The sequence below is a fragment of the Ciconia boyciana genome, chromosome 8 (assembly GCF_034638445.1).
Source record: "Ciconia boyciana chromosome 8, ASM3463844v1, whole genome shotgun sequence".
NCBI lineage: Eukaryota > Metazoa > Chordata > Aves > Ciconiiformes > Ciconiidae > Ciconia > Ciconia boyciana.
In genome coordinates this window covers 48,779,179-48,805,770 of record NC_132941.1, presented here as the reverse complement: position 1 = coordinate 48,805,770, position 26,592 = coordinate 48,779,179, and the positions used below count along the sequence as shown (strand labels likewise).

Sequence of the window (26,592 nt, the reverse complement as noted above, 5' to 3'; positions counted from 1 at the left end):
CACCATTCTTTCTCAGTGGTGATATTCCACTAGGATGACTAGGATTCTTACAACAGTATTCAGAAAAATAGAACATACTAGGTCCCATTCAATAAAACCCAAAGAATAGTCTTTTGCTTGGACATTGGATTTTAGTGCCCTGAGGAGAGAAATGGGTTGGGGAGGGGAGGCGTTTGCTATTTCTTGAAGAAGAAATTCCAATGTGGGTTGCTGTATCTCACTTTATGAGAAGTAAGGTGTACATAATACAAAATGAGCTTTTCAGAGACATCATCCAGATCTAGATACCTTACATCAGCTTTTTATTAAGGAATTAGAACTGGTCAGAAATTCTGATTGCTGGAAGAGTTAAATGTAATTTTTATAATTTCTGTGTTTTAACATAGCTGAATTGTGAGACAGGATTAATTGGCAGAAGGAGGTATGGTTGAGTGGGCATCCTTCTTCACCCAGACATGAATCTGTGCAAGGACGAAAAGGTTTTGGGTCCTGCCTATAAATGAGCATGGGTTAGCAGAGAATTAGCACAAAGCAGGATGCAATATACCTTCCTAACCAGCCCTACATAGGGCTTCTTGCCAGTCCCTCCTTTTTCACCGACTGTGTGGAGAGCTGCAGTATCCAAGAGCAAGAGAGATCTTGACCCAAGTGCTCTCTGTTGAGCATACACGAAGGTAATTTCCAGGTGGGCATGCCAAAAGCTGAGGAACACAAATCCTGGTTTTCCTTGAAAAGGCACTATATTCTCCTCTGGAGGCCCCTCACTTTACCTGCCTCCTCTCTCATCTGGGAATTCAGGTTAACTTAACTCACTTGAGACCATCCTTCATCTGCCGGTCACATATGGCAGCATGGGAGCGAGGGGAAGCAGCAAGATCTCGCTGGTGCTGGGGGCAGGGCTGGGGGCTGCTGCCCGGCCAGCTGGCAGCTCCCTCAGCGAGGCTCCCCTCCAGGCGTGTTTGAACAGCTGGAGCATCCAACAGGGCTGCAAAGTGGCTGAGGGCTGCTGAGATAGTCACCTGATTCTCCACTCTTCCTTTAAAAATACATTTGTAGCTTTGCTGTCCTGCCTGTGAATCAATGCTATGAGGCTGAAGTGAAACTGTCCTAATTTAGCTTTTGATCCAAAGTCTGGACTCTGATTTTTAATTTCTGCCGTTGAGCAGCAAAACTATTTGTCAGGAATTAGGCACTGAATTCCCAGACCAAGAGAGAGGCACAACGGGATGATGGCTAAAAGATGAGGTTTTGAGAGAATAAAATGAAGAGACCTGTTAAATCTAGAAGTGCATAGAAATTCAGTACAATTTACAGTTAAAGATGTCTTAAATTCCATTTTAGCAGACACAGCCTTTTTCTTAAGATATCCATTAACACATATATACATCAATTCACATATATCCTGTATACAAAATGTAATTAAAAGATCAAAGCAAAGTATTCAAAAGAAAATGGACTGTAGTCATCTTTACAATATTTAAATTTACCATTCTCATGTATGTGTTACCTCCCAGCCTGTTTTTGTATTATTACATACTTTTTTCATTAGATCCTACCTCCTGTAAATTCCCAAACTGGCTGTTGTAGGAAGGACATTGAGAATGTACATGTTGCGGACACACATTGTGCCAAAGATCCTGTTCTATATACACAGAAAAGGTCTACACAATATCAGCAAAGTGCAGGGGAAGAAGATGTTAACAAAAACCTTGTGAATACCAGATTCATGTAATGCATATTTTCAACTTATTTTCCTGAAAACATTGAAGTTTCTGATTCAAACTGCCAAGCAGCCAGTTGTTTGCCCCTATATGTGACAGTTTAATGGTGATCTTTGCATTTCATTCTCATATAAGATTTCTGAATGCTCTTATGCACACTAAAGCAACCAACAAACCAGCCCCCTACCCCTCCAAATCCTCTTTAAGCCTAGAATGGATGTAGGGGGTGAATATTTTAAAAGATGTATATATGACAATGTTTCATTACTATCTGGAAAAGGACCCTTAGGCCAAAGACATTAAGAATGTTAATCCTGTTCTTGTAATATCTTCCTAAAACGGTGTGCAGTAGAAAATATTTAATTAACTTTGTAAAATTGTTAGCAAAATTTAAAAGCCCTGAGCTGAGGGCGGAGGGGGAACTGTCTGACTGTTACCATAAGTAGATTATCTTTTTGCCCTTTGAACTCATGAAATTGTAATAATGAAACAAATTCTACTGTAGTCACCTGTCAAAAATGACCCAAATGTGAGAATACATGCTTGTGCTATAATGAGCGTCCCTGGTGTTCTAAATGCATTCATAATATAAAATTGTAGTTAGAGAGAACAAAGCTTATACAATAATTAAGTTTGGTACCTTGTGTGATTCTTGTTCTATAGCTGCAATGGTAGTAGGTACTATGCGGAGAAACTAAATCAGACTGCATTATTTAATGCATTAGGATAAATTCCAAACTATGTTAGCCCGATGAGCTACAGAAAGGATGCAAATATTTGCCCTGTGGCAAGTAAAAGTATCCCACTATAGGAAGGTACCTCCCGAAGTATGAAGTGCTAGTAGCTAACTGAAAAGTTTTGCTGCAGGTCACACTTTTCAGTTATATTCGCTTCTCAGTTCTGTAGCCATTCCTTTGCCGTAGAGCTTCCTTCTCTCAGTGCTACCATTGTGGAGTGGCTGGAGGAGCTCAGATTCTAGTGGGGGAAGCTAGTCTCTGTACTGTGTATGAACAGAAAGTTATACAGGATCAGATACGGATGGGCCTTATCTTTCAAGAATAGTACAGGTTCTCCTTCCTTGTTCAGGGGATGTAGGAAAGACCCCTTCTGACCATCGTGCTTATCCTCCTTATTAGTGTGCTGCCATTGTTCACAAACCATGTATCTCTTTTTAGCTGTTTGCTGTGGGGCATTGCTAAGAATTCCCTGCAATAATAGGGTGTTCCCATTTTAAACGCTATGTTTGGCGGACCACAGGGGCCAGCATCATAGGCCTGTCTGTCCCTGAAGACAGGGTGGTCTCCGTGGCCATGAAATACCTGCAGAAGACAGCCATGGAGACACCCAACCCTTTAGCCTAGGGTGTTCAGAAGGGTGCTTTCATAGGCCTGGAGATCTTTCGTTCTTCTGCAGGTTGGTGGTTGTACAGACTGTTTTCTCTTTACTGCTTTTAAAGAGTTTATTATTAAGCAAATTCTCTGTATAAAATGCTGAGTTTAGAATATGCTTTTTATACTGTTTTTTATCTTTCTTCTTTTTAATTTAAAAAGCATCTTTGTGGTAGATGGAAACTCCCTGAAAACTCCCCTGGAAAGCTGGTGTTACTTATAAAGTAGGAAGACCAGACAATTTAAACTTCAGACTTGAATACAGTAATCAGTGAGCATTTGCCAGCTCTTACCAATACTTGTCTGTGACATTACAGTGTTCTCCCTAGGGCGTTTGATTGCTATTTTTTAATTCCTTTAGTTGATGAAGAATCAAGTCATATTCCAGTTTAATTCATTTTCCTATTACATGACTGTCTATAAAGATTTTTGCACTACTTCAATACAAGTAATAAATTCTGCCTCTACTGGTAAAGCTGCTACTCTGGCTATATTCCTCTATTACTAAGCTATTCTTAGATATTCTGAGATGGTCTTAGTAGCTTCTTGTACCACTTAAATAAGAATCTTTATTATTTTCATTTACAATTGCATTCCATATAATCATTTTTAGACTTGTGAATAGTCTATCTGAATTCATTAGTCTGCTTTAAGTTGAAACCATACATTCAGAAGTAAATTATTGAGCCTATTATTTTACCATCATGTTAGCTCAGACACCAATGTCTTTCTGGATGTTGCTTTCACTTGATGATCCAAATTTTCTAACTAAACATTAAAAAAAAAATCTATTAAGGATTTTATATTACTTTTAAATGTTAGTAGGAGTCCATGTGGCACAGTAGAGTTGAGCACTGGATCTGGAAATTTTTTGGATACGTATGTTCTGTTTCCTCTACCGTTGAATGACCTGTTTCTCAAACTTGGAAAAAAATGTTACCTTTCACTGCCTCAGATGATACCTCTCTAAAACTATTACAGTAATATCTACTTTGTTTTGCTAAAAGCTCTAACTGAAGAGCACAAGAAAAATTCTCTTAAGCTCTTTTGAAGTAAGATGCCTAACTTGAGTGGGAATGTGAGGCAGTGGGTGTTTCTGCAAGCGTCTTTGTTATTAACGTGTGACTGGGATAAGAACAACAAAAAGTATATTTTTATGTTTGACAATTATTGATCATTTCCTAATTTAAACAAATAGCTGACTTTTTTTCATTACTGTAAGTGTTACCATTTTTTGTATTTTGAATATAGTTTTGCCTTCCAATTTTTACAGCCTATTTTTGGGTTCAAAAAGTGCAGAAGTTCATTATTGATAAGCTGGCTAAAAGGCGTGAACAGGCATTTCAGCTCTGCTCTGACTGTGGCACTTAGAGCTTTCCACCTGTCGTCTACACGTTAAACTAACTCCCACCTTAGTGTTTGTCTTTTATTGCTGTTCGGCTGGAGGTGGGGTTTTTATAGCGCAGATGCTGTAACAAAAGCAGATGTTTGAAAACATGTTGACAGCCATGGAATTGGTATTATTTAGAAATTCTTCAGTAATCATTCACCTCAGGCCAAAAAAAGATGTTGGCTTCTGTAGTTGTAGCATTACTACTAGGTTAGAATTTTAAGCAAAATTCTTAATAATACTCCTGATGGTATTATTCTTTGGGATTATTGGAAAAGTGATGGAAAAGTTGTTTGTGGTTTGTTTGTTTTTAATCACTGAGTTATTAGTTTAATCTATTTCTATCAAACTAGTTTCATTTTAATGCTAGCTAGCATTTATATTGCATAGAGCTTGATTTTCTGTTAGATTTAAAAAAAAAAATCTACATCCATAATATTTTTAACCTTTCTTTGCAGTGTTTGCTAGTTCTGAGCCTGTGCCAGGATTCCAGGGAGACACCCTGCAGTTAGCTTTCATCGACCTCAGACAAGTAAGACACTAGTTGTTGTTTTTTATCCTACTAATTTCCCCTTTTGACCAATGCTGAAGTTATTAAATTCAAGAACCTTTTATGTTTTTGCATTCCCATGTAATTAGTTTTGAAAAGCGGTTATTTGAAGTGTTATTAGTGGCACTATTCCCTGTAACTTAGCATAAAACTGTTTCTCCAATGTGTTGTTAGGGGGCACTGTGCTACTGGTGGTACTGTTACATAGATATAAGATTGAATTTTGGTCCTGACAATTTTGTAAAGATCCTATGACGCCTTTTCACAAGAGTGTACATGTTACCCTGGTGCGTGCTGGCCTGATTCCATTCTGAGCAATTGCTCCTGTCTACAGAACTACTCCCTAGAGAACAGAATCAGGCATGGTATTATTTAGCATTTCCTTTCCTTAATTTGTTACATAGAATTCTTTTCAACCGTTAGAAAGCAGCTTTATTCCTACTGTCTGATCTTTATTCTATATCAAATTTAATTTTAAATGCCTTAATATTGGAGGCACTTTTCCACAGTTCTTGCCAAAAGGAAGGTTTTTCCAGACTAAAATCTACTTATCTTAATTTAATGTAGTTATTTCTGTTCCCTGCTGTCTGTAAATTCTGACACTATATATCCACCCATAGCAATTTGTTTTCAAAAACTTATCATACTTGAAGTAAGCTTTTAGAAAGGATTTCTTATTTCACAAAATTGTGAGTATAAGTGTCATTTAAATAGTGAAATGAATCATTAACTGCACATGGAGGGTCTTTAGCTTTCTGCAGATGTTGGTGATATTTTTCAGGACCGTCAAAGTCATCAGAAAATAAGAGAAATGTAGAAAGAATTCCATACCAAATTATCTATATAGTAAGAATATTTTTGCTTTTAATAGTTTAGTAGGTTTTTCACAGCAAGATAATGAAAAGGCATTTCAGAAGGGAAAATTGCTGAGGCAAAAGTATTCCAGTTTCTCCTAATAGTTAGAAAGGACTTCATTAAAGTGTCTTTTTAAATAAAAAAGTTAAAAGGTAGAGTTGTCTGTTACGTTCTCACAGTAATATAACAATGAACAATATCTACAATGGGTAAGTGTGGACTACTTGAGGAGGATATAGGATTGTGGCCATAAGATTTGTTCATGTGATACTTGTACATTAGGTAGAATTCAGTATGTGAAGATGTACTCTGCCAGACTTCAAATATCACAAGTCTTGCCTTGACTAGCAGCCTTCCTCTTTTGGATTATTTTTTATTTTCCTTTTATTATCCATGTTAGAAATTACTGAACATCTTGCAATTTGTACTAAGTCAGTTTAATTCAAGGGAAAGGATGTTGAGAGATTTTGGCACCATTTCTGTCATCCACCTAAGTGGTATAAATCCTTGTAGAGCCTATGTTTGTTTCAAGGGAAAACGTGATTTCCGGCTATGCAGGAGGGCAGGGTGTGTACATACTTGCTACACGAAATAAATAATATTTTTGTATATTTTAAGCACCAGCTGTTGAGCATGTCACATAAATAGGGATTATGTTGCTTATGATAGCTGTCAGTTTATGTTAGCAACTTATATTTAGAATTCTCTTGATACAAGTAACACTTTATAGAGGATGCTCTGTATACCATGGGAATGTAATCGATTTCAGGTACTTTATAAACAGCAAAAGTCTGGGCAGCTCTGTTTATTGGGTTGCAATTGGAGCTTGTAGATGTAGAATAGTTCTAGTATATTTCTTTTGGTTTGTTTTTTACTATATTTTTGCATGCCTCACCAAAAGGTATTGCAAGCACACATTAAAAACATTTACCGTTTAGTAAGGATTTGCAGTGTTTTCCCTTTCTTCCTTATTTGTGATCCATTTCTATCTTAATAGGGTGGATGACAGTTCTTTTCAAGAATACTTAGAAAGGCAACAGAGCCTTTTTCAGAAAGTTCTTATAAAAGGTCATGCTTCTGTTTTTTAGTTTGAATTTGATACTTCTTCATGAATTGCAGGATATGAAAGATAAGGAAGTAGGTCCAGTGGTCAGGTTTTACCTGCCCACCCGGACTGTGCCCTGAGGTCAAACTCCTGATATTGGCTGTTTGGTACAGAGGAGCTGATGACAGGTAGGGGCTGATACAAGGGGGAAAGCTTGAACCGTATCAAAGCTAAAAGGCAGGAGATTTGGGACTCAGTGAGAGACTGTAGCTAAAAGATGGATCAGCAGGATTGCCCTCTTCTTAAAAAGAAGCTGACCTGCAAGGGAAAAGACTTTATCGTCCTGCCAATCACATGGTTGCTAATGGAAGCCAGTTATCTCAACAACAGCTTACTCTCTCTGTTGTACTAGGGCAACGTGTAAGATTAATGAGGATTGGGCAGTAGAATATTGTAGCACATTTTACTAAAGAAGTAAAGTCACTTACAAGGAGCCAGCTTGGAAGATAAAGAGGGAAGAGCTACACTTGGATGATTACCACGGGGGGAAGAGCAGCTTTGAAAAGAATTGCCATAGGTATTTTCATCCTAACAGTTCCTGATCCTCCATCTTTCTCTGAAGACAATGTATGGACAACGTGTTGTCCCCAGCAAGCCCACTTCTTTCCTTCTTCCTTCCACAGACGTAGATGAGCAAACAGAAAGAGAAATAGTTGGCATGAGAAAGAATTGCTTTTAAGAAGAGAACAGTAGTTAGTAGCAGGAAGCTCTAAGAGGCCAGGAATCACGAAGGGGCAGGCACTTACCAATGTCCCCTTTGATGAGCCACTTCTTTCTCCTTATGCTATCCCCTCTTTGCTCTTGTCATACTTAACATCCTCCTTAAAGATCTTAGTAATCTGTAGAAACCCTAGTCAATAAAGATTTTTGTGTTATTCCCATAACCATAGTATCTCAGCATCTTACAGAGGTGACTTGGCTAATCACACATAGTGCATACTAATAAAGAGTCACATGGTCATGATCATCTAGAAACTTGCAGCTCCAGCTAGTTTAGCAGCTCCTAAAGCAGCAAGCAGCTGCTAAGAAAACTGGGATAGAGTCATGGTTCTGTACAGCTGCAGTAACTGTGTGCCACTCATGCCACTTGTCTTAGTGTATGACCTGAGGTCATACCTACGTGCACCCTTTCACCCCACTTACTTAAAGCCACTGAGGGGCAGGTCAGCTCAGCAAGGCGATTATCAAAGCAGCATGTGCCGCTTTAAAGAGACTGGTCTCTGGCATCTCGTGAAGATGACCCAGCTCTCCTGTGACCTGCATCACTCTCTGAAGATAATCTCTTGCTACTGTCTATATAGGGAGCCTGGGTAAATCGTGCAGTGGCCCAAAGTGAGGTGGAATGAACTTCGGGGATTTTGCTACCAATTCAGATCCTAGGTCAATTGGAATTAACCTTCAAAGGTAAACAGGTCTTAGTTCCTCCTACTTGAATTAGTCTCTGAGGAAGCTCAGCCTCCGATATGAATTAGTTTTGTCCTGGTTATGATCTGTTCTTTAGTGCCTAAAGACTAGGGTTACAGTTCTGGAATGTGAGGTAGTTTCTTGGATGTCCTGGATACTTAAATACTGTGAGGAAAAGGCCTGAACCTTACAATTTGTGCATTATTCTTTGGAGGGGCAGTGTAGTGTGTAGCAGACAGGAATGATAACCTTGTGGTAGCCTGAGAGGTCAGCAGTTGCTGTCCTAGGGCAAATTTCTTGATTCTTAACCAACTGGGTGGTAAAAAATGCCTATTCTTGAAATCAGATTATTGCCTGCAGAGTTATAACCTAAGCTGCAAATGTAGCTTGACTTTTTTTCACTTTTGACTTCACAAGTTGTTTCTAGTGTTTCTCTCTGCCACAAGCACTACTTCAGTTTCAAACAGGCCTTCTTCCTCTGCTGTCTGATCTCAGACAAGTACTCAGCTAGCTTGATGATTGTGGAATTTCCTTATTTTGTCAGGGGTGAGAACTGTGTCTCATCTGTGTTCTTTTGGCACTTAAGTACACGTTGCTTATATCCTCCAGTTGCTGTCAGTGCTGGCCCTGCAACAGGGACAGCTGTCTCAAGTGAACATAATCGTATGCTGTTGGTAACCCCAGAGTTAAGCAACCACTGTAGCAGTATCTCCACCCACGTGGTAACACAGAGTTTACAGTCTACTAGTGGTGTCCCCCAGTCTGGGAGACCAAGGGCTGTGAACGACAAGGTCCATAAATTCTGCATAGGTATGGGAGAAAATTCTCGAAGATTTCCAGCAATTTCTGTTAACATTTTGCTAACATTAGAGATAAATTAGACATAAAGTCATAATGCAATCAGTGTGATTAATATACAGAATAATGTACTATGGAAACATTAGAAGATACATTTTTGTCAGACTTTTGTTTATGATGTGTGTAAATAAGCATGTGGATAAGCACTTCTATGAGCTCAAGTTATTGGTAATACACAATATGTATTCCTTCTAAAAATTGATACCTGATATTTAAAAGTATAATACATTTTCTTCTGATTCGAAAGCATAATGGAAATTACATTGATAGTTTATTGGGTTGCTTGTCCATTTACTTTGTAATGCATTTTCTGGTGTATTGTTGGTGAGAAATATTGCTAACCTTCTGAACTGTAGTGTTGCATGCAACAGATGTAAGTTTATTTGAAGGAGAAAATTCTTACTAGTACTTAATATAGTCCTCCTCTTTCTTCTTTGCTTCTCATTCATCACTGAGAGATGATACTGTCCTTCTGATAAACTCAGAAGCAACTCATTGTAGATAGGAACTGTGTAACAGATCGGTGGGCTTCAATCCCAGACACAGGATTGTCTGCCACTGAAGGCTGATAGCTCAGTCTTCCCCACTGTTTTGTTTGCAGTGTTTAATTTGAATTCATTTCCTGTGGTAGTAACTGCATTTCAGCTCTGGCTTGTCTCCGATTCCCCCAACATGCAGCATGCCGAAACTCTCACCATCTGTGTTCCCTGTGGACAATGCACTTGAGCCCTTCAGTAGACCTCAGAGAATAAGTTGCAGCCTGTTGCCAAACCTATACACCATGGCTTTTGGAGGTCGAGGGCTCTAAAGGTGTGGTGTGGCGTGGCTTCTTTCACAGGCTGCCAGCCCACACAGTGCCTAGGCTTTGAAATTAGTAGGGTACACCCACCCTTGGCCTCTACTCCTGAGAAGAGTCTTGAACTGAAAAAACATCAGGATTTTCCAAGAGGGAGAAATCCCTAACAGTATGTTTAGGAGTAAGTCTTAACTTCAGAGTTCAAAGATAAAAGTAAGCCTCTCTTTCATAAGGCAACAGTTGGAATGTTTAATTAGCAAGTAGTATAGAATATTTCATCTTTCACTTCCTGAGGGAAATGGTTGTTGACACTTTCATCTTCACAGAGGCTCTTTCACAATGCTTACTGATCCCTTTCCCCCTGCCATGCACTCCCCAGCTTCTCTGAACAAGCAAAGGAGCATATTACATCTGTAACATGAAGCCCAGCCTCAGGGTTCTATGTAATGGGATTTGTGCTTCTCTAGTTTTCAGTGCAATGCTGCTTATTCAGCTAAAGAAAGGAGCTCAGATTTCAGACAGCAACAAAACAGGAGTTGCACCTCTCTGGATTTCAGACCATCGATCCTCACTTTGCTAGGGGAGGAAGGCAACGCTCTTGCTGGCCTTCCCCATCTCCATGAATTGACTCTGCACTAAAGCAGAAGGAGGGCTTGAGGCACGCTGTGAGCAGAACAGGGACACTTCAAGGCTCAGTATCTCATGTATTTGCATCATACAGGGGTAGCATGCATATGCATACCTGTGTTCAAAATGTCACAGTTTTTTAAGTATAACTGCATGCTAAATGTGTGTTATCTGGCTTGCAGGGGACGCACAATGTCTTTTCAGAGTACTATATTCTTACAAGTAAATGGGAATTCTTCACACAAACATCACCATTTGTTTGTAAGGACTTATATTCCCCAATGGAATCTCTTACTTTTGATTTCTCCTTTTCAACTAGATTCTGTGAAGCCTGTAGGTAATCGCAGTAAGCTGAGGTCACAAGTTGTGTGTATAGATATTTGTGAGGAAGATCTCAATCAGTGCTCTGTACACAGAAACAAGCCAGCTCATTACTGGGATGGGATTTATACCTGCCAGCTGCTAAGAATTAGGAAGCTTTGGAAACAAATGCACAGAAATTAGCAGTAGGGGGTCAAAAACAAGCATGGCTTTGGATGCGCTATCTTGATAAGGATTTGCAGAACCAAAGCAGGATGGCAAGTCAGTCATTTCCTGGCAGTAGGTATTCCTACCCTGTTACTGCCAGGAACTAAGAGCACACATGCCAGGTATTAGGTGTATGTGTGTTCTTTGGGACATAAAATCAATCATTGAATTTGGTGCAAAACAAATTATATCCAGTTCAACATCTGAATGCCCCTTTTTCAGCAGAGAAGTGCAAATAACATGCTGATAGCATACCAAGTTTTTGCTTTAGATCCTGGTTTATTGTAAATGAGAGGGCATACCTGAAAACAGGTTTTAAAAACTTGGTGTACAAATGCTGTTACTTCACCTCAGTAGCCCTATCGATACCTTATTTAATTAAAACGATATACATATGGCCACAAGATACAGTTCTTCATCTACGGCAAAATCTGTACCAGTTTCTCCAGAGGAAAGTATAGTAGATTGTGCACAAAAGACTATGTGGTGAAAGGTATAATGCTTAAACTGAATGTCATCTCCTAATTGACAGTAAAGAATGCTGTAGGTACCTAAACCATGGAAGTTATCAAAAATGAGAAAATAATTTTCTTGTTGTTTCTTTAAGCTAGTTCATTTAAGGGATACAATTCTCTTAGTTCTCCACTTACCGAACCAGATATACGCAAGAATTAGATGAGCTGACAAGAAATCTGTACTGTGTATTTAGAAAATGACAGAACTCTTGAAGCACTGGCTCAGCTTGACTTAGGGACCTGCAGATAACAGCCTTTGCCTAAGAACATAAGCTGTAGTTGAACAAGGGGGGGAGGTTGTTGTTATTAGATGAATCTGTAATTTTTGGAACTGAGACAGGAAATGGCATTTATTGATCTCATTTGTCATGTGCAGGTGAAACACTTGACTTCTTAGACAGTGCAGGGGAGTTCCAGCTTCTAAATACTACCATCACAGAAATTACTAAAAGTTTCACGGGAGAGGTTGATCAAAGCAGATATTACAAAAAAGAAGAAAAAAAAAAAAAAGGTAGGCAAAAGTTGCTGTCAAGACTATTTAGAGGGACATATCTGAGTCCCTATCTGAATACTACCAACTGTCACATTTAATCAGCTTTCAGCTCTTCTTCTTAGTCATCAGTACTTTCACAAGACAAGGTTTAGAAAGAGTTAATCAATTAATTCAAAACCTACAGAGCTGTTGTTACGATGAAAACTTCATATCTCTGGAAAACCTTTCTGTTCAAGAAAGCTCATCCCATAGTTACAGAGGAAATTCCTGTAAGATCATGACCTAAATGGCACTAAAATTGTATCCTTGGTAGTTGAAGTGCACATCCCGATTATACCCTGTCCGTAATGCCAGAACTCAAAGGCTTCAGTTTTCTTGGGCGAGATACTAAATTTCTTCAAAAACTGGCATGCTACGTGTCTGGGAGACTATTTATTAAGCAGTCATTTCCAAGGACTTTATGAGAGAAAGCACTAAGTAAGCTTTATGTGGAGAAGGTTTTATTCTTTTTCAGAACGACCTGTTGGTAGAAAAGTTTCAGAAGGTTCACTTTCAGATAATTTCTCAATTAACAAATCTCTTGCTTAAATGAGAAGAAATTGATCCATGTGCCTATGATATTTGTAAACTCTGACTTACCCTTTCTTTGAGTCACTGATATACATCCCATTCAGTGGAAGTTATTCAGTGGAATGAAGCTTCTCTCTAGTTTTCTTCTGCTAGCAGTTTTGCTCCCCATCTGATCCTCGCCTTTATCTTTATAGTGTAAGAAATGATGTAAATGCAAGGAAGGAAGATTTTGGTGCATGCCTTTCCTGAAGTTTGTGAATACATTATATCCAGCTGTTGTCTTCCTGCTGACAGCCAGTTGCTGCAGGATCTCTACCATTGTGTCTGGGCCTTCTGTAGCCCTGAGCTGATGGATGGAGTTAAGTTTTGGAGTTTCCAGCTCCACAGGACTTCCTGTGAATCCTGTGGGTGGTATGTAGTTCCTATGAGTAATGAATGAGCATTGTTAATTGAACAACACAAGAGAAGAAAATTATGGTTTTCCTTCAAGTTACTTGTTATTTGTATTCTCTTAACATCTATGAGTCCTAGTCTCCCATCAGGGAGCCATGGGACTGGTAGCTGCATTAGCATATTCAATAATTTCTGCCCCAAAATTGGTTACATCCTCCAGCGTTAGCTAACCTGGTAGTATCACTGGTATGTAGTATGTATTGGGCAACACTACTAACCCCTTAACCCTACAGATTTGTCTTCAGTATTTTTTCAGTTGCATCAATCAACATATTTAGGCTCCATTCCTTCCCTAAATTATCTGTCAATCACAGGCAGCAGGCAGAATATCCCGTTTTTTTTTCCTTTTGCTAGTTTCTTCTGTGAAAAAGAAAGTTAGTCTGTCTTTTCTTTGGAAGTTACTATAGGGCAAATGTAAAATCCAGTAAAATCAAAGGAATCTTTTACAACAAGAAAACAAGAATTGTTCTCTGCTTCAGAACAATAACAACACAAGGAAGGAATTGCATAGACACAGTATGGCAGGGACTTGAGTACGTGAAATTTAGTTAATGAATGTTTATTCATTTGAATCATAGTGTCTTAGAAAAAAAAATTATATCTTCAACAGTGTTTGTACAATATGTACCTGATGTGACACTGATGTGACACTGATCTTCGGCTGGGTTTTTTAGCACTGCAGAAATACAAATAAAAATATATTATTCTGACTATCTGACTGCCTCCAGTCAGTCAGTGAAATCTGGGAGATGAAACCCTCGTATTTTCTTTCTGTTAGTACAAAGATACTACTAAGTGGCAAAAGAAATGATTTAATTTCATACTGTTACATAAATAACTGGTTTCTGAATGAAGGGAACTAATTGTACTATAAGCAATATGACTGAACCAGCATGTTCTTAGGCACAGTTTTATGTCACACTGGCTTATACCATGTTAACATATATGGCTCTTATGGGTGTGTCAGGTTTGGAGCAATTTGTCATCTTACAAGTTGTACTGTTCTAAAGAATATTGAAATCATAAATAAAGTTTACATGGAAGAGTCACATATGGGTTATGTTTTAAAACCTAAAGAAAAACTCTTGGAGAGGACTTTCCCTAGAGCATTAGTAGCAAAGGAGAAGTGCAACTTAGAATATGCAATCATAGAAAGAGTGATGGCGGGAGAAAAAAGAACGAATAAGAACAGAAATGCAAAGGAATGAAAAGAAAAAAAAAGTCAAAATATGAGTAGATGGAAGCAGCAGATGATGAGGAGAAAAGAAGAACTTAAAGATATGGGATGAAGGACAAAAAAAAGAAAAAGTCAGTTCCTGTCTATAAATGTACTTTATTGTTCTTATTCTCTTCTTTCTATGTTTATCATTTTCCATGGTTTATGCTGAGACCCATTAAGAACATTTGTTTTTTAAACAGTAGAAATTTGAAGAGATGTTTTTACCCAAAGGAAAGAAAGGACTTTCAGTACACAGTTAATGGTGTATAAGTCCATGAAACCATCAGGTTGCTTTATTCCCAGGAGAATGCAAGCTTTCCCGGTTTCAGTGGCATGCCTCCAGGAAATCGTTCCAGGAGGACACACAATTAGCCCACGCTCTTCCAGAGTGCACAGTGTAACATGATGCAGTTAAACCAGAAGACAGTTTTCATCTTTTGACCCTGTGTCAAACATGCCAGTTGAGTAGCTTACCTGAGATCTGTAAGAGAACATAGGCCATCAGATATTTTCCCATAGAAAGGAACATGCAGTAGACACACATAAAAAAAATGCAATTTTAAAACCTAACTTATTTTCGAAGTAACAGAAAAAGTGATGACCCAGCCTTTGTAAGTGGCACAACTCAGTGCATTCAGATTCTTCTTTCGTTTTGCCAGTCTAAAGTTTAAATAAAAATCTTTGCCCTTTCTTAGGATGTATGAGAAGGACATTAAAAGTGGCTCTTTCATTTTAAGCACTAACAAGATATTGAGCCCTGTGGAAGGATAGATTTGGTAATATCATTGAAATGCACATCCAAATTATAGTTTTAGGAATGGTAATATGTTCAGTATAGTGTCTGTCTTGCATCCATTGACATAGAGGATCGTTTAAAAAGTTCACAGTGAAACAGAGTAATAGTGAATAATTCCTAGACAGAAATACACAGGTAACTGGGCGGGCAGGGGGAACATGCATAACTCGTAGATTGAAAAGGCACAGGCTGAAAACTCAAATGACAGTGTAAAACAGTCCCCGTAGCTTAATTAAATAAAACCAATAATGCGATTTAAACTTCTTTGAGTTAAAATTACTTTAATAAGGGTGTTAATTACTAGAGGATTAACACTGCTTACATGTGATAATAGATGTGGTCAGTCAATAAAGGGTGAGAATAATGTTCGTTTAAGAAGCAAAAGAATCTAGCACAGGATTACTCACTAGAAGGGGATAACATTTCAAAGTGGCAAGTAAAATCAGGGGAAGAGGTTTTCAAATTGCAGAAGGCATTAGAAGCTGAATTGTGCCATCATTACTCAGCAAAAGCTCCATGTATATTGGGATCTGTTGGAGCTAAAATATGAAAAGTAATTATTACATATTACGTATTACATAGTTTGGAATTATTCTATCTTCCAGAGCAATTGTAACAAACAATTTTTCAGATGAAAAATTTTAAGAAAATACTGTCACCTGAGAAGTGAGGAGAAAAGGTATATTCTAAAGGAAAAGAATCAACTTCTAAGGAGAATAATTTCTTGAAGAGGTATTTCTTAGAAAAGAAGTAATAATGGACTATTGACATTAAGCAGAAAGGGTTTTTCCTAATATGTTTGCAAACATAGCAGCAGGAGAAGAAGGATCTTTTGCAAAAAGCCAACAAAAAAAAAAAATCTGAGTTGTCTAGATTTGTTGTTACTGCAACTTCCTGGGCTCAGAAGCCTTTGCTAAACCAAGTTATCTAGACAAGAAAAACAAAAACAAGTACCAGGATTTTATATGGGCTGTAGTATTTGCTAAAACGTTTTTAGAGTCATTTGATAGATATAAATGTGGAAGTAAACATCTTGTAGTAGCTGAAGAAGAAAGTGAAGGTTGTCCAGGAAAGAATATGAAACTTTTGTTTAGTGATTTGGGCTTTGCTTTTAACTTGTCTGTATTTACATTCCTGAGCTGCTGATCGTGGAATTCCTTGTCCAGTGGTTCCCAGGTCTAGTATAGCTTTCCCTAAGGGATGTAACTTCATCTGCTCTGAAGGGTGGTTATGCAGCCATACCCTGAATGCACTACTTTGGAAGAAATAACTATCTGTTTACAGTAGACTCATGATGAGCACATCTGGAAGTGTCTGTGCCTTATGCATTGCATTGGATTTTTGTTTCTGGATGCAAACAAAATGATGCTGGTTTCTGGCCTATTATGTCTTAGATTTCAGTGGCTTTCCACGTATTCTAACTCAGCACCCAAGATCAGCTGAGATACTTTATTGAACAGTTGCTATATTTGTATCTGCTTCCTGCAGAGGCTTTTCAGAAAGACGCCTTGTATATAAAATGCTGAGGGCTTTGATGGCCACCTAAGAGAAGAATCTGGAGCACCGAGACTGTGATTTTTTCATTTTAGATCTGCAGCTTTTTGAGAAACGCACAAATCTTAAAAATAAACCAAACCAAAAAGTTACAGATTAAAAAATAGACTGTTGTGTTGAAACAAACTATTTTTCCCTACCTGCTGTAGAACCCCAGGTTACCTCAGTGGACATGATGTGTTTCATAGTGCACACTGGAGGTCATGGACTTCTGTGGAGACCAAATGCTGCAGATTCAAGAGATGCTCATAAACCTTATAGACCTGATGTATATCCTCCTGTTAGGTTGGAAGCCTCAGTCTCTGTAACAATGTAATTTCAGTATTTTTCTTAGATGTAATTTCCTCTGGTGTTTTGGTCCAAGTCAGAATATGACAAGAAATAGCTGGAAAGCTAGGGGAAGGAAATATCCTGTTCTACCACTGAATTGCTGATTTCCAGTGGCCAGGTTGGCGGCTTCCTGGGTCAGTCCTGTAAGCTGCAGCTTCACACAAAGAGCTGAAGTCTTCGCCTCCTCTGTGAGCCCAAGGCTGATGCCGTGTAGCTGTGCCATGCTTACTTGTCTTCCCATAGGCATCAGTTTACATTCGCACACCGGGGCTGTGTATCTAAAACTCCTTCCTTCAATCCCAGAAGTAATCGGACTGAAATTTAAACTTAGAGTTGTAATTATACTTGGGCAGACCACTACGGATGTTTAATTCTAGGGTACACCAGCCTGACTTTATAGATTAGATGTGCGTGTATACAAGGACAGTTTGGATTAGTTAGTTCAAAACAGCATTTGTCAGATAATGACTTTTCGAGGTATAGTATATATACTGACCTCTGAGACTGCAGGCATCTAGAGTTACTCACATGGATATTGCTAAATATTAAATATGACAGATGGGACAAGAGTGTCCAATTCCAGAACACAGTATGGAAGTTGAAGTGAATGTGTTTTGTGTTTAAATTTTATTCCAGTTACACCAAGTTAGATGATTTTTAATTAATCCCACCTTCTCCAAACCAGAGAAAGTGGCTAAAATCTAATTTTAAGATTAGATTTTGAAATTTTTGAATATATCTTTTTAGTGAAACACCTCAAATGGTTTTCACAGGAAGGATCGAGACAAACGTTACAGTTTTAAACCCCAAGAAACTTATTTTAAGGTACTGTGCCACATCACATGCTATTTATGGCATTATTTCGTAGATGAGCAAATAGTTTAAAGCAAGCTTGTTATAAGTCTCATGCAGTTGAAAAAACTGCTTATACAAAACTTAAGTTTAAATAAACTAAACTGTAAAAATTGCCTCTTCAGTCAATAATGGTTTTGGTAAATTTCAATGTTTAAGTACTACTGGTAAACCTGTGTTTAAAAAAAAAAAACAGAAGCCAAATGAAAATGACAGCTTAAATTTAACTGTGCTATATTAAATGCTTCATCATTTTAACAGCTGAAATTTTATTTTCCAAGTCTCGTTCAGGACTGAGGCAGATGTCCTGTTTCGGGGGGCTGTACTTGTCACCCCTGTGTGCTGTTTGAGCATGTACGCCTCTGTGTCAGAAGCTCAAAAACAAAAAAAATGGTGAATGACCTGACCATTGCATAATACACAATTTTTAATCCACACAAATTTTACCATTGACATAGTTTTATGCTTTGTCTAAAGGGACTTCGTGTACGGGCTAACGGGCTTGACAGGACCAATTTGGCCCGAGCCCATGCCCTCTGGAGCCTGACTGTCTGCCAGGCTCCTGCTTTTCAAACTCTTCCCTGTTTCTAGACTCAGAAGACGGTTCTTTTGCTACTAGTCCAGCTTATTCTTTAATGATGAAGAACACACTTCATAATAAACATTTGCACTGTAATTAAACAAATCTTCTTTGAAGAGGTATTACTTGTTGCTATATTGTGTATTGCATAGGGCCTAGCTATTCATATTTGCCTCAGTGACTATTTTTCAGTGACTTTCTTCAGATGTTACATCTTGGGCTGCTTGAAGTTTTAATGGGATTTGTAAAAATTATACGTTGTGAGTGTTTTTCTGGTTGTGGTACAGCAACAAGCTTGTTCACATGACTTCAACAGCAAGCGTTTTATTTTGTAGGCAGGCCTAAGTTCGTTTGAAATGCCAAAGAATAAAAAAATGTATTTGGGCTTGCTCATGAATATAACAAGACCAGGCATCTCTCAGAGTGTACCTCAAGGTCCAGATTTTAGGAAAGAATTCTGCCATTTCAGAGAATTTAGGTTATAAAGGACTTAATTGAACACAAGTAACTTCTGTTTTTTTCTTAGCATAACAACAATTCCCAGTGGTTCAGCTGTCATAACCTCTGAGTTTATACATTATACACTTACAAATGTGTTAAAGATGGTATCCCAACATTCATGAGAGTGACAGATATGATTTTCAGTTATAAATTTGAAACAGATGGAAATATTTAAATATAAATCTGTTTCATTCTTATGAACATTTAAATGTCCCCAATTTAGGCACAATTTCTAAACGTATAGTGCTTAAAAAAAAAAAAAGGGCACGTTTTAATGCAGTGGCTTAAAAACTGAAAGACACTGCCTTTCTAACACAAACTATCCTTCCTTTGAAAATCGAGGGCTCAGTTTTCAAAGCATTGCCTAGGAATTTAGCCTGCGACCCCCATTGACACTAATGGGAATTGCATAGCTAAGTCCCCATAACATCACTTTGAAAATGCATTTGTTGTACCAATCCAGAAGAAGGGTAGCATAAACTATAGGGAGACATTCACAGATCAAGAGATCAATTTACACTTTGAAATACAAGACCAATGTGTGTTATTCCAGTTATGTGATCAGTAGGGGGGATTTTAAAATTCACCACATTCACAAAATAAGTCACCAGGAGTAAACAAAACAAAATATTTTGGCAAGTGGCAAGCAGACTTGCTAACCAGGCTAACAAGATATTTGTCAGCAGTAATGAACACCAACTGATTAAGTGATAATTGCATTTATTTGGTGCAGTGTTACTCTACAGTTAGTAAACTCTGTCTTTTTCCCTTGTAAGCTGGACTTAGATATCTATATTTTAAATAGTTCTGTTGTTCCTTTGTGACCAGGAAATGTTTAGAGTGAACAAGACTTGTCTTTGTCCAGTTCTGATTCTGGTCCTTCACATTTTAGTTCCAATCTAGTAAGTGCTTTCATGGTGTGCATGCTTTAATAAACAGGGAGATAACATTTGGTGAACTAATGGGGGTGTTATCTTCATGTTCATGCAGGGGTTTTTTGTTAATTCCTTGGAAATAAGTGTCTACCTGTGTAACGTATATTCATGTGTACTTGTGCGTGAAACATAAGCAGAGACTAAAAAGAAAGTGTCGTTGTTATGTAGCTGTGTTACTGCAGGGCCTATGAGTCCCAGCCATGGACCATGGCCCCATTATGCTAGGCAGAGTATAAATAAGTGTTTTAACAAAAGGAAGACGGGGCTTCCTCAGAGTTCACAAACCAATGAGATTATAGCTCCACTGGAAGGTTAACGTTATGTCGAATTATAAAACAACAATTCTGGTTGACAGCCTTCCTCTTCGCTCATAAAACCCGTTTGTTCTTCTGAGTAAAAGGTGTATATAGGTACAGTGTGAGCTCCTTGGGGTGGGAAATGTTGTGAGTGGCTTTTGTGAGTTTACTGTGTTTAAAATTAGAAAGTCCCCTTCATCTTTGGAGCTTTTTAGCTCCAAACCCCAATACAAATAGTAATAATTGAAATATTAACATATTTGCTATTCCTTTCTCTTAATGACTAAAATGATACATAGCTAACAACAGTCATGGGGCTTTTCTCCTAGGTCAAAAGCCACGCATCCTCAAGGAAAAAATTGCAATGTTATTTCTGTATTCTCTCCTAAGAAAAGATTTGGCATAGCTTGCAGTCGTATATGCTTGATACCGTTCATTTCCCAGAAGAGTTCACCAGTATTCTAGGCTTTGGGATTTTTTTAATTAAAGAGGTCAAAATCCATTATATCTAAATTTCAAAGAATTTACCAATTAGCTGTAGTCTGCGATGCCCAGCAGGTGGCTTTTATGCTATTAAAAGGAGATTGTTTCCATCTCTGATCAAAGCAAAAACAAACCAAAGGAGAATATAGAGTGTTTTGCTGTACACAGTGCAAACCACATGCTGTGTAAATTATAGGTGAAAACTGTATGAGAGACTGTTCAGTCCTACCACTTCACCAAAAAATTCTATATATTTTCACACTGTTCCCCATGAGGATTTTAATGGTAATGTCTAAATCTGTTTAGATTACTGATTAGCTGAGAAGATTAGACAGCTTGCTACTTCCTAAAATGAAGATTGTAGCATTTTCTCGCTTAAAAGTAAAAGTAAAAATGCACAATGAAATAGATTAATGAATTTCCTAAAAGTAAAATTAGAAAAAGCTGAGCGTGCTGGAATGTCACAAGATGCAAAAAAGTTCCAATTTGCACTTTTCAATGAATCTAAACTTCCACGATTTTTACCTACTTAAAAGAATGTTTGTGACCTTTTGACCCTTTTGTTATCCCTTACTCAGAAAGGCCTTTATTCTGTAAGGCTTAGGTATAAAAAAATAAAAAGAGCGTTAATGGCATAACAGTCCTTTCTGATCACCCTGTGTAAGATGTTTATGCAAAGTGTCAATAGAAGCAATTGGCCTAACAGTGTGACAACCTGCTTTGCTTGGAAATGGGCTAATCTCCTGTTTGGGTTATCCAGAGGTCAGGTAAGGATTTCTTTTTTTGCATTCCCCGTAGTGCGTGGGTACATAACCTGCAAACACTACAGGGCAGAAAATCAGAAGCAACTGAGCCCAAGAATGCCACAAAGCTTTTTTTTTTTTTTAATCTTGCCCTTTTTGCTTTTCCTGATTTTTTTTTCTCTGCCTTCTTTTAATTTTTCGCTTCCTGGTCCCATCCTAGGGAGTCTACTTGAGCATATAACAGGTAACGATGACAGGGACTCTACCAATATCATATCCACTGCTTCACTTTGTTGGTTTGTTGTTGTTGTTTTTTTTTTCAAACGGGCATCATCCCACTCTTTCTTGAAGTTCACGTCGAAACCTACTTTAAATCTCAGTTTTTGAGGGCTGCCCCTGTTGCCCTGTCACAGCAGGCTGGAACTCAATAAGCGCTCAGGCAAGCATAGCGGGCCAGGCAATGGGCCTTGGCGGGCTGCATGCTGTGAACTCCTGCCTCACTGAATCAGCTTCTGTGTGTTTTTATAACTGCCTTTTTTTTCCCTGTTAATTATGCCCCAAGGCTGTGGAAAGACAGCATTTATCTGTTTCAACAGACTAAGCAGCAAGTGTTCTGACATGTTTATCAGGCAAATTGTACCTGACAAAAGGTAATTACACATGCAATCAAGTCCAGAAGTAACTGGGTGATTAGGGGTTAATAAACTATTTAGCATAAGAAATATTCAGCTTGTGAGCAAGGAGAGTGGGCCAGAAGGACATAACTGACAGTGATACGTTAAAAGGATTACTTTTCTTTTGATGGAATATTTGGATTTACTGATAGGTAAGCAGGATAGTAAGTGTACAACTCCTCATTTTTATCTCCAGCCCCTGAATCACTGGTGCCTAGTTATACAACCAAAGCTATTTACTGACACTCTTGATACTTCAGAAGAGATAATGGCACCATTCCAACTTGTACTAAGCTACCTTGATAATTTAAAATTACTTTTTTTCTAGTACAATCAACACGCTTAGTGTTGTCTAATGGACACTGCCCCCATTTCCTTCTGTGAAGCCCTTCTGTTGGCTCTGTGGATAGCTAGTTCCCAAAGTTGTGTTCTCTTCCAAGATTATTCCTGACAGTTGCCCAAAAGTAAAAAGGAAAGGGCATCTGTATGATATTTGAGGATGTGACAAGAGGTTGAAACAGCATTGAAAGGGCCGGATGGTCAATTCCAGCAGTTCCCAGTGCACAAAATTCTCACGTAATTACAAGATGGCCTAAATACAGGACTACAGCTGAACTACTCAGGACTTTAGGTAATAAAAGACAAAGCTTTACTGAGCAATGGTTACCATTAATTTCTATCCAAACATGGCCATATCACCTAGATATTGGGAAAATGCAAGAGTTCTGAACTTGAAGAATAGGTGCAAGTGCCCTATTTGAAACCAGAATTCTGTCCTTAAAATCTTAAGATCTTTTTTTCCCCCCTGTGGCATCAATATTGTAATGTTTTGTGTTAACCAAACCCGTTAGCTATCAAGGTCTCAAAGTAGGACCTCTTTTAACTGCAAAATAGTTTAGTCTCTTTTACAGATTTCTTTTTTTAGATTGTTGTGTTTAAAATAAAAGTCTTCTAATTAACAACACCAGCATTATCTGTATAATGTAAGAGATTACTATAGCCTTTTATATACATATATATAAACACCTTTTCTTTCCAAGTGGTGTTTATTTTGAGCAGAAAGAGCTTATGTTAGAAATGTAAAAGGCATTTAGAAAATACATAGACAGGAACAAAAAGTTAGAAAATCAGCGTATTGTAGGGCATCATTCAAAATGCAAGTGTAGAACAGCAACCAAAGGCCTCACGTTATCTGTAATGTTAGAAGTACATATGTGACTGATAATGTGGTTTGAGAGGAAAACACTGTTTCATATACAGTAAAAGGAACATGCTGCTCTCTGATCATCAGCCTTGATGGTCCCAAGATGTTGGATAAAGGTTCCCCTTCTATCACACCTTTAGAAGAGGCAAATCCTCTAAATAAGGCAGAGGCATATACCCTATCTATCTTGTAAGTAAGTGGACAGTCTGTTGAACACTCCATCTGGTATACTAGAAAGGATAAAGCTTTTCCCTGTTCCTTTCTTTTTTGGTAGCGATTCACACACATAGATGCACGCACTTCTCTGCAAACTCTTTTGTTAATTATTCCTAGTCAGAAGGGCTTGAAGATCTGTTCCCTTGCTCCTAGGGAGACATACTCTGCATCATTATAAAATTTGCAGGTATAGCATTGCCTGTCTTAGCTTATTCTTACTTTTCATGGTTGTTATGGGATAAAGAGAGTACAACAGTGCCATTGTTCTTGCATATATCTAGTTTATTAGGTGCTTCACAGTGTTTCAGCCACATAAGCTGGTTCTGACAGAGCACCCACAGGTGGCTCCTTAGGTGGGGCTGAGCAGCTGACTAACAGCTAATGGTCTGCACTCCCTCCAGACTCTGAGAGTAGTGGGAGATTGCCTTTCTGTCCGGTTTGAAGTATTTCCTGTTCATGTTAACTTTGGAAAGATGCATGTGCAAAATAAACATTTTTCCTATTGTAGTTTCAAGGCAAACAATGCACATTCTAACCTTGAAGAAGTCACAGCCAGCAGCACCAGTGCGATGTGCTACACTGTGTGGATTTCGATTGATTTTTGAGGCAGGAAAATATTTATTGCCAGGACCTACTCTGTGCACATATTTCTCTTACTACAGTGCATGTCAGTGTGGACCATTCCTTGCTAGACAATACATCTCATTCTCAGTTATTGTCTTGGTAATAGCGACAGTTTTAGTGGATAAAATAGTAGTAGGGAAATGTTGCTTTAATTTGGCCTTTAATAGGTTGATTCTAGTTGCCACGATAAGAACTACTGTCACAGAACCAGCAAATTCTCCTGTACTTCATGCTTCACAACTGAGAAGCTGTGGGGCGAGCTCATCTGAACTTAAATCCCCTAAATGTTTTTTGGGTTTTTTTTTAATTGTAGTTGATACTCTTTTTGGCAAAATTAATGCTTTTATGATTAGACTTGCCCTTGATACAATTTTTCTTTTTCCACATTAGTAGTAGTCACAGTATTTAAAACTGCAGAGATTTACAACCTTCTTTTATTTCAGTGGAACTTAACGTACCCCACATATTTCATCTCTGCAGTATGAGTCACGTCAGCATGTCAAGCCAAATCCACAAAGTATTTCCATTATATCTTCACCTTGAGTACTGTGTACTGGTCTCTCTCCTCGTGGTTTTGCACACACCTGGTCCCTGTCACATTATAAAATCATTTTAATATGTATCTATTGTGAATGAAAATGCAGCAAAAATATAGGGGAAAAAGTTGGGGTTTTTTTCTCCTCTATTGAAGAGTTGGCCAAGTTCTCATGATGAATTGCATGTAGCTATCTGTTTGCATGAATTAAAAACGAGACTTTTTGCATCTTCATGTTCTTCTCTTATTTTCAGTAATCTTTATGTATAAATTTCAAGATAACTTTATCCTTTACTAAAATAAAAATCATCTACCAAAGGATTAGGTAGGCCAGCATTCATTATCAGCTTTTTCTTTCCAAGAGTATGTTCAAATCACATGAAGTAGCCCAGATATTTTTCTGCATCTTTGAATGGATGGGCTATCTTCCAGATCATATGCCTGTGGCCAAGACAGTCCCACTTTAATAGAGGTCTTTCTGTACAAGGAAGAGGAATTAAAATGGTTCATTTAAATAAGGCACACACTTTTGTAGCAAAAGGCAGTATAAATCAGAAAGGAACAGAGTAGCAGAAGATGAAGCAGACTGCAGGGTTGATACCTCTGCAGCATGGGAGCAGGAGTGGAGGTGAATGCAGGGCTGTGCTCGAGGGAAGCTCTGTATGGGTGGATTGAAGTTATTTCCCATACACGTGTGATGGTCGTGGGACCAGCAGCTCACTTCTGCTAGACTGTCCTTGCTGCTGTTGGCTGCTCGCCAACCTGCTCCCCTTGTAAAGTGCCTGCATTGACCGTACATCCGCCGAGTGCCAAGTCAGATGCAGGTGATATGAATGGCCAGGACACAGATCCGAAGAGCTGAGCACCAGGCAGCACTTGCCCACCCACAGCGTACAGTACGTGCTGTCAAAGCCCATTATGTACAGCAATATGCCACAGTGCAGAACTGCAGCTGTGAGGGGGACAAAACGCACAATGCATAATCGTGCACAGCAGCAGTCCGGTCTCCAGCAGTGTCTGCAGCTCTGTTGCGTTTACTCCAGCAGCAGGGCACGTTTGTTACACTGCAGCCCCTGAACACGTGCGCAGAAGGAGGGAAAGGAGCTATGATTGGGTGGCATGTGTCATTTGATTGCATGTTTCTGGTCCTTCGTGTTACCTGCCACATGTCCTGACAGCTGCTTTAACTTAGGAGATTTATTAGCATGAGGCTGGTTGTGTGCAGCTCTGACTGAGTGTGAAGCAGGGAAGGGGCTCTGGGTACATCCCCCTTGCTGATAGTGTCTCTCAGGGTGTTCAATCTTTAGACCCAGGACTGTCTTGGAGAGCACAGGATATACTTCATGTTCTCTTGGGGCATTGTTTTACCTCATGTGTTTAAAAGCAACAGACTCCATGGTCTGTTTAGAGCCCGACATGCCTACCTGTGTTTGGTCAGGTGACAAATGAGGTGTAATCTTCCACCCCAGCCATCACTATCACAGATGTCCCAGAGCCACGACACAATCAGATGGTTGATTCAAACGCTGGAGTATGGTATGAAAATCGCTCATGCAATATTGGCAGGAAAGTTTGTTTTAACTTGTCAGTGCTGTAATTGTATCAGTCATTGATGGCTTTGGGCCACACGTTGCTAACAGAATACAGAGCTTCAGGGTTGTTTAGGATTTACCCAGAATCCTCAGTTTCAGTGTTACAATAGGGATAAGAAATGAAACCTTTCACCTTTGATTTACTGAACACAACTGCTGCAGGAGTATTGGCATGGTCCTTTCTTAAGGACCATCTCCCATGTGG

The 26,592-nt window shown here is 38.6% G+C and overlaps 1 protein-coding gene across 1 annotated transcript in view; it reads left to right on the top strand.

Moving 5' to 3' along the window:
* The window catches only part of EXOC6 (exocyst complex component 6), a 96,790-nt gene that overhangs the window by 65,198 nt on the left and 5,000 nt on the right, over nucleotides 1-26,592 (top strand). The window contains exon 20 of the mRNA XM_072870798.1: nucleotides 4,958-5,031. Coding sequence (XP_072726899.1) covers nucleotides 4,958-5,031 — 74 coding nt within the window. The remainder of the gene's footprint in view (nucleotides 1-4,957; nucleotides 5,032-26,592) is intronic.